General features: G+C 49.9%; 1 protein-coding gene across 2 annotated transcripts in view; it reads right to left on the bottom strand.

Moving 5' to 3' along the window:
* Nucleotides 1-17430, bottom strand: part of TNS1 (tensin 1) — a 225574-nt gene that overhangs the window by 112354 nt on the left and 95790 nt on the right. For both annotated transcript variants that reach the window (XM_038760090.1, XM_038760131.1), the window contains exons 11-16: nucleotides 16033-16145; nucleotides 14250-14310; nucleotides 12293-12368; nucleotides 6851-6980; nucleotides 6133-6198; nucleotides 1588-1704 (exon numbers count right to left, since the gene is read on the bottom strand). In XM_038760090.1, the coding sequence (XP_038616018.1) occupies nucleotides 1588-1704; nucleotides 6133-6198; nucleotides 6851-6980; nucleotides 12293-12368; nucleotides 14250-14310; nucleotides 16033-16145 (563 nt within the window). The remainder of the gene's footprint in view (nucleotides 1-1587; nucleotides 1705-6132; nucleotides 6199-6850; nucleotides 6981-12292; nucleotides 12369-14249; nucleotides 14311-16032; nucleotides 16146-17430) is intronic.

Genomic DNA, 17430 nt, shown 5'->3' with positions numbered 1-17430 from the left:
GCCTGGCCTGGCACCTCTCTCTTCCAAGGGTGGAGGCAGAGGAGGGCAGAGGGGAGTGGAGGAGGGCAGTGATGGGGAGTAGAGGAGATCGGAGAAGGGCAACTGGGGAGTAGAGGGAAGCAGAGGGCAAAGGAGGGAACAAAGGGAAGAAAGAGTGGCAGGGAGCAGAGGAGAGCAGAAGGATGCAGAGGAGAGCAGAGGAGAGCAGAAGAGAGCAGAGGGAAGCAGAAGGGAGCAGAGGAGAGCAGAGAATAGTGAGGGGGAAGAGGGGAGCAGAGGAGAGGAGCAGGGAGAAGAGGGGAGCAGAGGAGAGCAGCGGGGGAGTAGAGATAAGAAGTGGGGAGTACAGGAGAGCAGAGGAGAGCAGTGGGGGAGCAGTGGAGAGTATGGGGGGCAGTGAAGAGTAGAGGGGAGCAGAGGAGAGCAGAAGGGGACAGAGGAGAGCAGAATGGAGCCAAAAAGAGCAGAGGGGAGCAAAGAACTGTGGGGAGTACAGGGGAGCAGAGGAGAGCAGAAGGAAGAAGAAAAGAGCAGAGGGGAGCAGAGGTGAGTAGAGAGCACTGGGGAGAAGGGGGGAGCAGAGAGCTGTGGAGAGTAGAGGAGAGCAGAATGGAGCCGAAAGAGCAGAGGGGAGCAAAGAATGGTGGGGGGTATAGGGGAGCAGAGGAGAGCAGAAGGGAGCCAAAAAGAGCAGAGGGGAACAAAGAATGGTGGGGAGTATAGGGGAGCAGAGGAGAGCAGAAGGGAGCGAAGAGCAGAGGGGAACAGAAAGGAGCAGAGGGAAGCAAAGGAGAGCAGAAGAGAGTAGAGGGGAGCAGAGAGCAGTGGGGAGTAGAGGAGAGCCCACTGTTGGGTAGGGACCGTCTCTATATGTTGCCAACTTGTACTTCCCAAGCGCTTAGTACAGTGCTCTGCACACAGTAAGCGCTCAATAAATATGATTGATTGATTGAGAGAGAGAGGAGAGTAGAGGGGAGCAGAAGGGAGCAGAGGAGAGCAGAGGGGAGCTGAAAAGAGCAGAGGGGAGCAGAGGAGAGCAGAGGGGAGCAGAGGAGAGCAGAGAGGAGCAAAGAGAGCAGAGGAGAGCAGAGGGGAGCAGAGGGGAGCAGAGGGGAGCAGAGGAGAACAGCGAGAGAGAAGAGGGGAGCATAGGAGAGCAGAAGGGAGCGGAAAAGAGCAGAGGGGAACAGAGAGCAGTGGGGAGTAGAGGGGAGCAAAGGAGAGCAGAAGGAGCAGAAAGTAGTGTAGAGTAGAAAGGAGCAGAGGAGATAAGAAGGGAGCAGAAAAGAGCAGAGTGGAGCAGGGAACAGTGAGGAGTAGAGGGGCCGCGGGTCATTGGAGAGCTGGGTACGTCCCCAGGTGGCCGGGCCAGCACAGGGACCAGCACAGGGGCTGGGCCCTCGGGCCCAGCCCAGTCTGGCCAGAGTGACCCGTCAAGGGGTGGCCACTCCAAGGACGGCCCGTGCCTGGGCACCCGCCCACTCGGTGTGCCCAGCGGGCAGCGTCCTCCACCAGACCTCAGGTCTGGCCAGGCCTGCAGCCCTCTCGGGCACCGAGTGTCCCAGCAGGTGGGCGAGATCTACCTACCGTCCACGCTGTCCTCATGGCGGACGTCAAAGCCATCATAGGAATCCCAGCGGACCAGCGGGTCGGCGGTGGCATAGTCCACGGAGACGCTCGGACCGTTCTCCAGGTGCTCCATGCCTGGGGGGACGGAACAGGGGTCAGTGGCCGGATGGGCTCCCGATGGCCTAAGCCCTCTGGCGCACACCCTCCCATTATCCTGCCACACCCTGAAAGCTCCTTCTAATAATAATAATAATAATAATAATAACTGTGGTCCTTGTTAAGCGCTGACTGTGTGCCTGGCACTATACTAAGCGTGGAGGTGAATACAAATCCCGGCTCCACCAATTGTCAGCTATGTGGCTTTGGGAAAGTCACTTAACTTCTGTGCCTCAGTTCCCCCACCTGTAAAATGGGGATTAAGTCTGCGAGCCCCACATGGGACAACCTGTTCACCTTGTATCCACCAGCACTTAGAACAGTGTTTTGCACATAGTAAGTGCTTAACAAATTCCATCATTATTATTATAAGCAAATCGGGTTGGGCACTGTCCCTGTCCCCCATGGGGCTCACGGTCTTGATCTTAGTAAGCGCTTAGTACAGTGCTCTGCACATAGTAAGCGCTCAATAAATACGATTGATGATGATCTCCATTTTCCAGATGAGGGAACTGAGGCCCAGAGAAGTTCATTCATTCATTCACTCAATCGTATTTATTGAGCGCTTACTGAGTGCAGAGCACTGTACTAAGCGCTTGGGAAGTACAAGTCGGCAACATATAGAGGCGGTCCTTACCCAACAACGGGCTCACAGTCTAGAAGGGAAGTGACTTACTTAAGGTCACACAGGAGACATGTGGCGGAGGCCGGATTAGAATCCAGGTACTTCTAACTCCCAGGCCTGGGCTGTAGCCGCTAGGCCATGCTGCTTCTCTGGGAACTTGTCCACCAGTATATTTTTTGTTTTCTATGATATTTGTTAAGCGTTTACTATGTGCCAGGCACTGTACTAAACGCTGGGGTAGACACAAGCTCATCAGGTTGGACACAGTCCCTGGCCCACATAGGGGTCACGATCCTATTCCCCAAATCTTGCGAGAAGCAGCATGGCGTAGTGAGCTGAGCATAGGCCTGGGAATCAGAAAGGCATGAGTTCTAATCTTGCCTCGCCTTATTATGGCATTTATTAAGCGCTTACTGTGTGCCAAGCACAGTCCTAAGCGCCGGGGAGGCTACAAGGTGATCAGGTCGTCCCACGGCTAATATCAGGCAAAAACTCCTCACCCTCGGCTTCAAGGCTGTCCATCACATCGCCCCCAATACCTCACCTCCCTTCTCTCCTTCTCCAGCCCAGCCTGCACCCTCCACTCCTCTGCCGCTAATCTCCTCACTGTACCTCGTTCTCGCCTGTCCCGCCGTCGACCCCCAGCCCACGTCATCCCCCCGGCCTGGAATGCCCTCCCTCCGCACATCCTCCAAGCTAGCTCTCTTCCTCCCTTCAAAGCCCTACTGAGAGCTCACCTCCTCCAGGAGGCCTTCCCAGACTAAGCCCCCTCCTTCCTCTCCCCGTCCTCCCCCTCCCCATCTCCCCTGCCTTACCTCCTTTCCCTCCCCACAGCACCTGTATATATGTATATATGTTTGTACGTATTTATTACTCTATTTATTTAATTTGTACATATTTATTCTATTTATTTTATTTTGTTAATATGTTTTGTTTTGTCGTCTGTCTCCCCCTTCTAGACTGTGAGCCCGCTGTTGGGTAGGGACCGTCTCTATATGTTGCCAACTTGTACTTCCCAAGCGCTTAGTACAGTGTTCTGCACACAGTAAGCGCTCAATAAATACAATTGAATGAATGAATGAATTGGCAGAGCTGGGATTTGAACACATGACCTCTGACTCCCAAGCCCGTGCTCTTTTCACTGAGCCACGCCTCATGTCTGCTGAGTGACTTTGGGCAAGTCACTTTGCTTCTCTGGGCCTCAGTGATCTCATCTGTCAAATGGGGATTGAGACTGTGAGCCCCACATGGGACAACCCGATTACCTTGTGTCTAGTCCAGCGTGCTTGGCACACAGTAAGCGCTTAACAAATACCATCATCACCATCATCACGTAGGACAGGGACTGTGTCCAACCTGATTACCTTGAATCTACCCCAGAGCTTAGAACAGTGTTTGGCAAATACCATAATTATTATTATTATTATTGTTATTATTATTATCATTATTATTGCCTTCATTCAGCAGCTAGGGGTGAAGGGGGGACACAAAGAAGATTTAAGAACAGCAGACCCCAACCCATCCCTGCCCTCTCCTCCTCCTCCCAGCAACAGACAGTGACTGAGCTTTTCGTGGGCAGGAATGTGCCTGTTTATTGTCATATTGTCCTCTCCCAAGTGCTTAGTATAGTGCTTTGCACACAGAAATGCTCAATAAGTACGATTGAGTGAATGCTTGGTCACTAAATCCTCTCCCCCATTAGCAAAACTCTCCACAGGTCATCTTACCCATTCCCCTGCCTCTTCCTCATTGGGCCTGCTTCCCATCAATCGATGGTACTGACTGAGCACTTACTATGTGCAGAGCACTGTACTAAGCGTTTGGGAGAGTCCAGTACAGAGTTGGTAGACACATTCCCCGCCCACGACAAGCTTACTCTCCGCATCTCCCTCCGACTCAGGCCGCTGTCCCCAAGACCCCAGTCAGGGTCTTCCCAGGAAAGAGTGCGAGGCGGCGCCTTGTTTTGTTTTGTCTGTCTCCCCGTTCTAGACTGTGAGCCCGTTTTTGGGTAGGGACTATCTCTATATGTTGCCAACTTGTACTTCCCAAGCGCTTAGTACAGTGCTTTGCACACAGTAAGTGCTCAATAAATATGATTGAATGAATGAATGAATGAGGGGAGGATCCCGATTCTACAATCCTGTTCCCCGGCACCCTTTCAAAATGACAAGGGCAAATAATAATGATGGTATTTGTTAAGCGTTTACTACGTGCTGAGCACTGTTCTAAGTGCGCCCTACCTCCTTCCCCTCCCCATAGCACTTGTATATATTTGTACAGATTTATTACTCTATTTATTTTACTTGTACATATTTACTATTCTATTTATTTTGTTAATGATGTGCATATAGCTGTTATTCTATTTGTTCTGACGATTTTGACACCTATCTCCATGTTTTGTTTTGTTGTCTGTCTCCCCCTTCTAGACTGTGAGCCCATTGGTGGGTAGGGACCGTCCCTATATGTTGCCGACTTGTACTTCCCAAGTGCTTAGTCCAGTGCTCTGCGCACAGTAAGCGCTCAATAAACACAATTAAATGAATGAATGAATGAATGAGTACAACTCAATAAACACAATTAAATGAATGAATGAATGAACGAATGAGTACAAGGTAATCAGGTTGTCCCATGCGGGGCTCACAGTTTTAATCCCCATTTTACAGATGAGGGAACTGAGGCCCAGAGAAGTGAAGTGACTTGCCCAAAGCCACATAGCTGACAAGTGGCAGAGCCGGGATTAGAACCCACAACCTCTGACTCCCAAGCCTGGGCTCTTTCCGCTAAGCCACGCTGCTTCTCTGTGACTTGGGACAGGCTTGGGATAATAATAATAATAATGATGGTATTTGTTAAGCGCTTACTATGTGCAAAGCACTTTTGACCCCGGGTCTTTAACTGTGAGCCCGCTGTTGGGTAGGGACCGTATCTATATGTTGCCAACTTGTACTTCCCAAGAGCTTAGTATAGTGCTCTGCACATAGTAAGTGCTCAATAAATATGATTGAATGAATGAATGAATGAACTGTTACTGGTCTGCATTTCTTACACCCATACTAAGCGCTCAGCACTGCGCTCAGCACTGACATCGGAAGGCTGATCAGAGCGGACCCAATCCCGGTCCCACCTGGAGATGCCACACTAATCAGGTGGCTCCCCGCTTCCTAGAGAAGCAGTGTGGCCTAGTGGCAAGATCCCGGGCTCGGGAGTCAGGGGTCGTGGGTTCTAATCCTGGTTCTTAAGCTTGTGCAGTGTGACCTTGAGCACACTCTGGGCCTCAATTACCTCATCTGGAAAATGGGGATGGAGACAGTGAGCCCCATGTGGCCAGGGACTGTGTCCAACCTGATGACCTTATATCTCCCCCAGCGCTTAGAACAGTGTTTGGCACATAGTAAGCGCTTAACAAATACTATCATTATTCTTATTATTGATGAGGGAAATGAGGCCCAGAAAAGTGAATTGACTTGCCCAAGTCAAACACCCGGGACTCGCCCTTGGGTCCTCTGACTCATTCATTCATTCATTCATTCATTCAATCGTATTTATTGAGCGCTTACTGTGTGCAGAATACTGTACTAAGCGCTTGGAAAGAACAATTCAGCAACAGATAGAGACAATCCGTACCCAGCAATGGGCTCACAGTCTAGAAGGGGGAGACAGACAACAAAATATGTACGAGTTTAAGGGGGGAGGAAGGGAGGGGAGAAGGGGGATGGGGGGATGGGGCAGGGGGTGGGGGGGATGGGGGCAGGGGGCCGGAGTGGGGGTGGGGGTGACCGTACCTTGAATTTTCTCGGGACCATAGGAGAACACAAATTCCACTTTGCCATACTCGGGGAACCGCTCATCTGAAACAGGAGACACAAAGGCCAAGCGATGCCCAAATTGCCCCAGAGTTGCCCCAGCAATGCCCAAGCTGTCCTGGCAATGCTAAAGCTGCCCCAGAGGTGCACTAAAGATGACCAAGCTGCCCCAGCAATGTTTCAGCTGTCCCAGAGACACCCCAGTGATACTCAAGCAATGCCCAAACTGCCCCAGAGATGCCCCAGAGATGCCCAACCTGCCCCAGAGATGGCCACGATGCCCAAAATGCCCCAGCGATGCCCAAGCTTCCCAGAGATGCTCTAGTAACGCCCAAGAGATGCCTAGGTTGTCCCAACGATGCTCAAGCGATGCCCAAGCTGCTCCAGAAATACCCTAGCAATGCTCAAGCTGCCCTGGTGATGCCCAACAGATGCCCAAGCTGACTCAGAGAGGCCCAAGCTGCCCCAGGGATGCCTAAGCAATGCTCAGCCACTTCCGATTCCCCATGATGCCCAAGGAGCCCAGTGATGCCCAAGCTGCCCCAGCTGGGCACAGGATGGGGAGGGGACTCAAGGGCAGCCCCCGAATTGGGGCAGGAGTCTCCCTGCTGTTTGGCCCTGTCCGGGGAGGGTCTGTCGGGGGTAGGGTGGCTCTCTAAGATGGACCTCCCGGAGAGGCGAGGGGGGAGGGCGGCACCTTGGAAGGCGTCATCCAAGTCGTCCTTCCCGAAGACCACGCCCAGGTCATGGATGGCACACGTGTGGAACTGCACACGGAAGATGACGTCTCGGTCGGGGCTGCAGTACTTCTTGTGATAGCACTTGAGCTGGGGGTGGGCCGGCGGGCGGCCCGCAGACGGACAGACAGAGGGAACAGACACAGGGCATGAGAGAGAAGGCCAGTCAGGATGCAGCCCGGGCTGGGGGGCTCCGAGTGCCCCCTCTGTGGGATGAGTTGGCCTCCCGCAGACCACCACCCCCAGAAGGCAGGGGGGTCCCCGGGTCTGGGGTCGCCTCATCCCAGGCCGCCCTCCCTGGAGGGCTGTCACTAGGCCTGGCCCCTCTGGACTTTCTGTGGTCACAGGGGCTGGTTCTTGGGGAGGGGAACAACAGACTCAGGTGGTCCGACCCCAACACTGACCCCCAAATCCCATCCCAACCCGGGGGTCCTCCACCCTAACAGCTGGGGGCAGAGGCCAACAGCAACATGCAACAGGTTGGTCAGGGGCCAGGACAAGGGGACGGGGCCTGGGTGGGGCCACGACACCTCCCCAGGGTAATAATAATAATAATAATAGCATTTGTTAAGCGCTTACTATGTGCAAAGCACTGTTCTAAGCACTGGGGGGATACAAGGTGATCAGGTTGTCCCACGTGGGGCTCACAGTCTTCATCCCCATTTTACAGATGAGGTAACTGAGGCCCAGAGAAGTTAAGTGACTTGCCCAAGGTCACACAGCTGACAATTGGCAGAGCCGGGATTTGAACCCATGACCTCTGACTCCAAAGCCCGTGCTCGTTCCATCGAGCCACGCTTTGCCACAGGTCTGATGGCTGAGCTAGGGCAAGTTGCTTCACTTCTCTGGGCCTCAGTTACCTCATCTGTCAAATTGGAATCAAGACTGTGAGCCCCATGAGGGATAAGAACCGTGTCCAACCTGATGACCTTGTATCTACCCCAGCACATAGAACAATGCTTGGCAAAAGAGCCCAGGCTTGGGAGTCAGAGGTTGTGGGTTCTAATCCCGCCTCCGCCACTTGTCAGCTGTGTGACCTTGGGCAAGCCACTTAACTTCTCTGTGCCTCAGTGATCTCCTCTGTAAAATGGGGATTAAGACTGTAAGCCCCATGTGGGACAACCTGATCACCTTGTCTGTCCCCCAGAGCTTAGAACAGTGCTTGGCATATAGAAAGCACTTAACAAATACCAACATTATTATTATTGTTAACATAGTAAGCGCTTAACAAATACCACCACTATTATTATTATTATTATTTTTAGAGGGGGAAGCAGAGGAGAAGCGGGAGGAGAAAGAAGGGGGAGGGGAGGGGAGTAAGCTCGTTGTGGACAGGAAATGCATTTGTCTTTTATTGCCCTCCCTCCGCACATCCACCAAGCTAGCTCTCTTCCTCCCTTCAAAGCCTTACTGAGAGCTCACCTCCACCAAGCTAGCTCTCTTCCTCCCTTCAAAGCCTTACTGAGAGCTCACCTCCTCCAGGAGGCCTTCCCAGACTGAGTCCCCTCCTTTCTCTCCCCCCTCCTCCCCCTCCCCATCGCCCCGCCTTACCTCCTTCCCCTCCCCACAGCACCTGTATTTATGTATATATGTTTGTATATATTTATTACTCTATTTTACTTGTACATGTTTATTCAATTCATTTTATTTGGTTTATATGTTTTGTTTTGTTGTCTGTCTCCCCCTTCTAGACTGTGAGCCCGCTGTTGGGTAGGGACCGTCTCTATATGTTGCCAACTTGTACTTCCCAAGCACTTAGTACAGTGCTCTGCACACAATCAATCAATCAATCGTATTTATTGAGCGCTTACTGTGTGCAGAGCACTGTAGCGCTCAATAAATACGATTGAATGAATGAATGAATGAAAGTCACTTCACTTCTCTGTGCCTCAGTGACCTCATCTGTAAAATGGGGATTAAGATTATGAGCCCCACGTGGGACAACGTGATCACCTTGTATCCTCCCCAAGCGCTTAGAACAGTGCTTTGCTTATAGTAAGCGCTTAACAAATACCAAAATTATTATTATCAAGCCCCTCCTGCTTCTCAAGGAGGATAATAGTCAGTCTTTCACTCATTCATTCCATTGAGCCCCCTGTGGGACAACCTGATCACCTTGTAACTCCCCAGCGCTTAGAACAGTGCTTTGCACATAGTAAGTACTTTATAAATGCCATCATTATTATTATTATTATTATTATGGTGATCAGAGGCCGGTGGGAGGGAGTTGTGAATGGAAAGGCCGTAACCTGATGGGGGGGGCAGGGGGGTGCTCAGGAAAGGGGGGTGGCCGTGGGCGGAGCCAAGAATTCTCCCCAGGACATCCCCCTTGAGCAGCAGGTGGGGATCTTTGGGGGGATCGTGGGGGAATTCATTCATTCAATCGTATTCATTGAGCGCTTACTGTGTGCAGAGCACTGGACTGAGGGGGCGTGGCCATGGAGGGGCGTGGCCAGTGGAGGGGCCTGCCCCGTTGAGCTGTAGTGGCCACCTGTGTGGGCGTGGCCAATGGAGTGGGCGTGGCCTGTTAAGGGGGCGGGCCTTCAAGTCATCAAAGGGGGACTAATAATTATCATTATATGTTTATTTATAAATATTTTATATTTATATAAAATATATAAAATACTTTATATTTTATAAAATAAATATAATATAATATAATATAATATAATATAATGTAATGTAATGTAATATAATAAAATAAAACATAATATAAAATATGAAATAATGTAATATAATATAATATAATATAATATAATAATATAATATAATATATTATGATATATGATGCAATCTATTATAATATATAATATACGATATATTATATTATATTTATTATATTATATTATATTATATTATATTTTATATTATATTGCATTATATCATATTATATTATATTATGTTGTATTATATTGTATTGTATTATATTGTATTATATTATAATAAAGGGGAAGCAGCGTGGCTCAATGGAAAGAGCACAGACTTTGGAGTCAGAGGTCATGGGTTCCAATCCCGGCTCCGCCACTTGTCAGCTGTGTGACTTTGGGCAAGTCACTTCACTTCTCTGGGCCTCAGTTCCCTCATCTGTAAAATGGGGATTAAGACTGTGAGCCCCCTTGGGACCACTTGATCACCTCGCAACCTCCCCAGCGCTTAGAACAGTGCCTTGCACAAAGTAAGCGCTTAATAAATGCCATTATTATTCTGTCTCCCCCTTTTAGACTGTGAGCCCACTGTTGGGTAGGGACTGTCTCTATATGTTGCCAATTTGTACTTCCCAAGCGCTTAGTACAGTGCTCTGCACATAGTAAGTGCTCAATAAATATGATTGATGATGATGATATTATATTATTACACAATATAATATATAATGTAATATAAAAATATTTATATTTATATATTTATAAATTATAATATATTATATAATTATTATAGTTATTATTAATAATGATAATGGCATTTGTTAAGCGCTTACTATGTGCAAAGCACTGTTCTAAGCACTGGGGAGGATACAAGGTGATCAGGTTGTTCCACGGGGGGCTCACAGTCTTCATCCCCTTTTTACAGATGAGGTCACTGAGGCACAGAGAAGTGAGGTGACTTGCCCAAAGTCACACAGCCACTGACAACTGGCGGGGCCGGGATTTGAACCCATTACCTCTGACTCCCAAGCCCGGCCTCTTTCCACTGAGCCACGATGATGGTGTCATGTGTCAGGCACTGTACTAAACACTGGGGTGGATACAATAATAATAAATAATAATGATGGCATTTATAATAATAAGAATAATGATGGCACTTGTTAAAATGGGGATGAAGACTGTGAGCCCCCTGTGGGACAACCTGACCACCTTGTATATCCCCAGCGCTTAGAACAGTGCCTTGCACATAGTAAGCGCTTAATAAATGCCATTATTATTATTATTATTATTATTTGTTAAGTGCTTACTATGTGCCAAGCACTGTTCTAAGCGCTGGGGTAAATACAAGGTAAGCAGGTTGTCCCAGGTGGGGGCTCACAGTCTTCATCCCCATTTTACAGATGAGGTAACTGAGGCCCAGAGAAATGAAGGGACTGCCCAAAGTCACATAGCTGACAAGTGGCAGAACCTACAACCTCTGACTCCAAAGCCCGGGCTCTTTCCACTGAGCCAAGCAAATCAGGTTATTATTATTATCATGGTATTTGTTAAGCTTTTATTATGTGTACTGCACTAAACACTGGGGTGGATACAGGCAAATCAGGTTATTATTATTATCATGGTATTTGTTAAGCTTTTATTATGTGTACTGCACTAAACACTGGGGTGGATACAGGCAAATCAGGTTATTATTATTATGGTATTTGTTAAGCTTCTACTGTGTGTCAGGGACTGTATTTAACACTGGGGTGGATACAAGCAAATCAGGTTATTATTATTATGGTATTTGTTAAGCGCTTACTGTGTGTCAGGCACTAAAACGTTGGAGTGGATACAAGCAAATCAGGTTATTATTATTGTATTTGTTAAGTTTTTACTGTGTGTCAAGCACTGTATTAAACATTGGGATGGATACAAGCAAATCAGGTTATTATTATGGTACTTGTTAAGCACTTACTGTGTGTCAGGCACTATATTAAACATTGGAGTGGATACAAGCAAATCAGGTTATTATTATGGTATCTGTTAAGTTTTTACTGTGTGTCAGGCACTGTATTAAACATTGGGATGGATACAAGCAAATCAGGTTGTTATTACTATGGTACTTGTTAAGTGCTTACTGTGTGTCAGGCACTATATTAAACATTGGAGTGGATACAAGCAAATGAGGTCATTATTATGGTATTTGTTAAGTTTTTACTGTGTGTCAGGCACTGTATTAAACACTGGGATGGATACAAGCAAACCAGGTTATTATTATGGTACTTGTTTAGGGCTTACTGTGTGTCAGGCACTATATTAAACATTGGAGTGGATACAAGCAAATCAGGTTATTATTATGGTATTTGTTAAGTTTTTACTGTGTGTCAGGCACTGTATTAAACACTGGGATGGATACAAGCAAATCAGGTTATTATTATTATGGTACTTGTTAAGTGCTTACTGTGTGTCAGGCACTATACTAGGTGCTGGGGTGGATACAAGCAAATGCAGTTGGACCCAGGACCTGTCCCACGTGGGGCTCACAGTCTCCATGTCCATTTTCCAGATGAGGTGACTGAGGCCCAGAGAAGTAAAGTGATTTGCCCAAGGCCACACAGCTGGCATGTGGTGGAGCCGGGATTGGAACCCATGACTTTCTGATTCCCAGGCCTGGGCTCCAGCCACTCGGCCATGGTGGTCCTCCGCCTCGATGGTGATCAGAGGTTGGTGGGGAGTAAGGGGGGGATCATGTCCGGGGAGGGGGCATTGAATCCTCACCAGGATATCGCCCTTGAGCAGCAGGCCTGGCTCGATAGTGATGCAGATGCTGGTCTGGCTGTCTCCTCGCACGTTGCTGCGGTTGGTTGGGTGGTGGGGAGGGGGAAAGGATGAGGGGGTAGGGAGAGGGTGAGGAGAGACCGCAATGGAGAGGGGGGTCTGGGGGAGGGAAACCCAGAGCACAGGGCCTCTCTCCCTTCCCTGTCCCCTTCCCCCTCCCCTTTTCCTCTATATCCCCCTCCCCTCCCACTGTGGCCTCCCCCCTGCCCCTGCCCCTTCCCACCTTCCCCCCACCCACATGCCACCCCCCATCAACCCAAACTCCTCACCATCAGCTTTAAATCCCTCCATCCCCTTGCCCCCTCCTACCTCATCTCACTACTCTCCTACTGCAACTCAGATAATCAATCAATCTGACACCTGTCTACTTGTTTTGCGTTGTTGTCTGTCTCCCCTTCTAGACTGTGAGCCCGTAGTTGGGTAGGAACCATCTCTATACGTTGCCGACTTGGACTTCCCAAGAGCTTAATCCAGTGCTCTGCACACAGTAATAATAATAATAATAATGGCATTTATTAAGTGCTTACTATGTGCAAAGCACTGTTCTAAGCACTGGGGAGGTTACAAGGTGATCAGGTTGTCCCATGGGGGGGCTCACAGTTTTAATTCCCATTTTACAGATGAGGTCACTGAGGCACAGAGAAGTTAAGTGACTTGCCCAAAGTCACACAGCTGACAATTGGCGGAGCCGGGACTTGAACCCATGACCTCTGACTCCAAAGCCCGTGCTCTTTCCACTGAGCCACATTGCTTCTCTAAGTAAGCACTCAATAAATACAATTGAATGAATAATCAATCAATCATATTTATTAATAATAACAATAATGATGGTATTTGTTAAGTCTGTTTACTTGTATTGATGTCTGTCTCCCTCCGCTTGACTGTGAGCTCATTGTGGGCAGGGAAAGTGACTGCTGATTGTTGTATTGTACTTTCCCAAGCGCTCTCTACAGTGCTCTGCACACATTAAGCACTAATAAATACGACTGAATGAATGAATGAATGTATCAAGCACTGTTCTAAGCGCTGGGGTAAATAGGAGGTAATCAAGTATAGTATTACTGTATTAAGCGCTTGGCAGAATGCCAAACAATCAATCAATCAATCAATTGTATTTATTGAGCGCTTACTATGTGCAGAGCACTGTACTAAGCACTTAGGAAGTACAAGTTGGCAACATATAGGGACAGTCCCTACCCAACAGTGGGCTCACAGTCTAAAAGACAACAACAACAATATAACACATTCCCAGCCCACACATTCTGCTCCTCTAATGCCAAAATAATTATGATAAAATTGCGGAATTTTTTAAGCACTTGTTATGGGCCAGGCACTGTATTAAGCACTGAGCTATATAAAAGATCAACAGGTTACACACAGCCCCTGTCCAACATAGGGCTCCCAGTCACAATCCCCATTTTACAGTTGAGGTAACTGAGACACACAGAAGTTTGGTGACTTCCCAAGGTCACACAGCAGACAAGCGGCAGAGCCGGGATTAGAACCCAGGTCCTTCTAACTCCCAGACCTGGGCTCTAATCACCAAGACACGCTATTTCTCTAGCAACTGCACCTCAATCTCCTGTATCTGGACACTGATCCCTTGCCCACGTCCTTCCTCTGGCCCGGCATGCCCCTTCCCGCTCTGCCCAGAATGAGTGTCCAAGAAATGCGATTGGTTGATTGACTGAACCCACTTTACAGGCAGGAAAGCTGAGACTCTGAGGCCCCCAACCCATCCTCATAGCAGAAGCCGGGGGATGGGGGCTGGCTCCCCGCTCTTGGCAGAGGAGGGTGCGGAGGGGGGCTGGTAAATGGCCCCACCACCAGACAGTTGTCCACCACTTCAGGCCCTGCCCCTGGACGCGGTCACTGGGAACCCCCGGGAATGACTTACTAGATGCCAGATGTGTAGACAAGCTGCATGGCCTGGTAGATTTTGAGGAAGGGGCGGCAGCCTGTGAGGGTGGGAGGAGGGGAGGGGTGTTGGCGGTGGGCCTGGGGAGCTGGGGGAGAGATGGGGGTGGTGGGGGGGGAAGCGAGAGTGGGAAGGAGTAGGGGGAGATGGAAAGAGGGGAGGGAGGAGGAGGAAGGGAGACAGGAACGGGGGAGGGAGAGAAGGGGGAAGAGAGTGAGAGGGATGGAAAGAGGGAAACATCTGCCTTATCCTCTCCACCCAAACCACTACCACGTTAATCCAATCACTCATCCTCTCCAGCCTGGATGACCACCAGTCTCCCAGCCTTCTGTCTCTCCTGCTCCAGTCCCCATACTTCACTCTGCTGCCTGGATCATTTTTCAACAAAAACGTTCAGGACGTGCCACCCCGCTCCTCAAAAACCTCCAGTGGTTGCCCATCCACTTCTGCAACAAACAAAAACTCTTCATCGTTGGCTTGAAAGCTGTCCATCGCCCCACCCCCTCCTACATCACCTCCCTTCTCTCCTTCTACAACCCAGTCCGCACGCTCCACTCCTCTGGTGCCGCTAACCTGCTCACTGGGCCTCCATCTCGCCTGTCTCACTGCCCATACCTGGCCCACATCCTGCCTCTGGCTTGGAACACCCTCCCTCCTCAAAACCCACAGACATTCACTCTCTCTGGCTTCAAAGCCCCGTTGAAGGCCCATCTCCTCCAAGAGGCCTTGCCAGACTAAGCCCCACTTTTCCTCATCTCCCACACCCTTCAGCATCACCCTGACCTGCTCCCTTTGCTCTGCCCCCCTCCCAGTCCCACAGCACTTATAATAATGATGGCATTTATTAAGTACTTACTATGCGCAAAGCACTGTTCTAAGCGCTGGGGAGGTTACAAGGTGATCAGGTTGTCCCATGGAGGGCTTACAATCTTAATCCCCATTTTTACAGATGAGGTAACTGAGGCAGAGAAGTTGTGACTTGCCCAAAGTCACACAGCTGACAATTGGTGGAATGAGATTTGAACCCATGACCTTTGACTCCAAAGCCCATGCTGTTTTCATTGAGCCACACTTCTTCTCTGTCCATATCTGTCATTCAACTTATTTTTATATTAATGTCTGTCTCCCACCAACAGACTATAAACTCACTGTGGGCAGGGAATGTGTCTATTGCTGTACTGCGATGATGATGATGATGGTATTTGTTAAGCGCTGACTATATGTTAACCACTGTTCTAAGCGCTGGGATAAATATCTGTTCTGACAATTTTGACACCTGTCTACATGTTTTGTTTTATTGCCTGTCTCCCCCTTCTAGACTGTGAGCCCGTTGTTGAGTAGGGACCATCTCTATATGTCACCGACTGTACTTTCCAAGCACTTAGTACAGTGCTCTGCACACTGTAAGTGCTCAATAAATACGATTGAATGAATGAATGAAATACAAGCTAATCGAGTTGGACTCCATCCCTGTCCCATCTGGGGCTCACAGTCTCAATCCCCATTTTACAGATGAGGTAACCGAGGCACAGAGAAGCCAAGCGACTTGCCCAAGGCCACACATCAGATAAGTGTACTCTCCCAAGCACTCAGTATCGTGCTCTGCACATAGTAAGCGGTCAATAAATATGACTGAACGACTGAACGAATGAATGGGAAGGGGGAAGGGAGAGAGGAGGGCGAGAGTGGGATGGAGAGAGGGAAGGGAAGGGGAGAGGAGGCGGGGGGCGAAGGGGGTGAGGGAGACAGGGTGAGGCGGCACCTCCTCTGGACTCGAAATCGGGGACGCCGTGCATGATGACGTGGTGCAGAAACAGCGGCTTGTTGTTCATCTTGATGGAGCCGGACAGCAGCCCGCTGAAGTAGTGGACATACCTGCAGCCAGAAGGATGGACAGACGGATGGACTGGAGAGGGGCGAGACAGTCCCTTCTGACTCCCCCCAGGAAACCATCTCCGTTCCCACTCCACCTTTCTCTTCAGCCCCCGCCATCCCCTCCCCACCCCCATCCCCAGCTGCGGCCAGAACTGGAGAGCAGGCTGGGGGTGGAGGGGAGCATGAGCCTTGCATGGCAGGAGACCCCCCTCCAATCCGAGGTCCGGAGGGGCTCGGATTCCTGAAGGTGTGACCACCCCTCAGCCCCCACCAAGAGTCACGGTTCCCCCACCACCCCTCTCCCTGGGCAGGCCGGACACCGAGGTTCCATCCCGGCCTGGCCTGCCGGCTTGTTGGCTGCCTGCTCTGGGCCCAAGCTGGGCTCCAGGGGGAGGGAAGGAGGAGGAGGAGGAGGGTGGGGAGAGGGGAAGGATGGGAAAGGGGAGGATGAGGAAAAGGAGGAGGAAGAGCGGGAGGAAGAGGAGGAGGAGGAAGGAAGGGAGAGGGGAAGGATAATAATAATGATGATGATAACTGTGGTATTTGTTAAGCACTTACTGTGTGCCAGGCACTGTACTAAGTGCTGGGGTGGATGCAAGCAAATTGAGTTGGACACAGCGCCTGTCTCACCTGGGGCTCACAGTCTCAATCCCCATTTTACAGATGAGGGAACTGAGGCCCAGGGAATTTAAGTGACTTGCCAAAGGTCACACAGCTGACAAATGGCAGAGCCGGGATTGGGGGGGAGGAGGGAGGAGGAGGAAGATGAGGAGGAGGAGGAGCAGCAGGACGGGGAAGAGTTAGACCTCAGAAAGTACTTCCCAACCACCTGGCCCGGAGAGGATGAGGAGGTTTCTTCCCTGGAGCCATCCAAGCGGTCTGAGTTGGGAGAGGGGTATCTTCCCGCTCAGAGGCAGCAGGTTGCCCGGGATGACCTCTGCAGAGCAGGACCAGCTGGAAGGTCCCCAGTGCTACCTGGTGGGCCACAAGACCACACCTTTCCAGAATTTAGCCTCTCCGGGCCCCTCATCCCCCTTCTAAAGTCAGTCAGTCGGTAGTATTTTTTGAGCACTTACTGTGCACAGAGCACTGGACTAAGCGCTAGGGAAAGGACAATCAACAATAAACAGACACAGAGCCCTCAATCCCCTTGCCCCCTCCGACCTCTTTTCACTTTTCTTCTCCTTTAGCCCAGCCCGCACGCTCTGCTCTTCTAATGCCAACTTTCTCACTGTCCCTCCATCTCGTCTATCTCACCTCTGACCTCTTGCCCACGTCCTGCCTC

Source organism: Tachyglossus aculeatus, chromosome 1 (genome assembly GCF_015852505.1).
Source record: "Tachyglossus aculeatus isolate mTacAcu1 chromosome 1, mTacAcu1.pri, whole genome shotgun sequence".
NCBI classification, from domain to species: Eukaryota; Metazoa; Chordata; class Mammalia; order Monotremata; family Tachyglossidae; genus Tachyglossus; species Tachyglossus aculeatus.
Note: the sequence above shows the minus strand (reverse complement) of the source record. Positions and strands in the feature narration are given on the sequence as shown.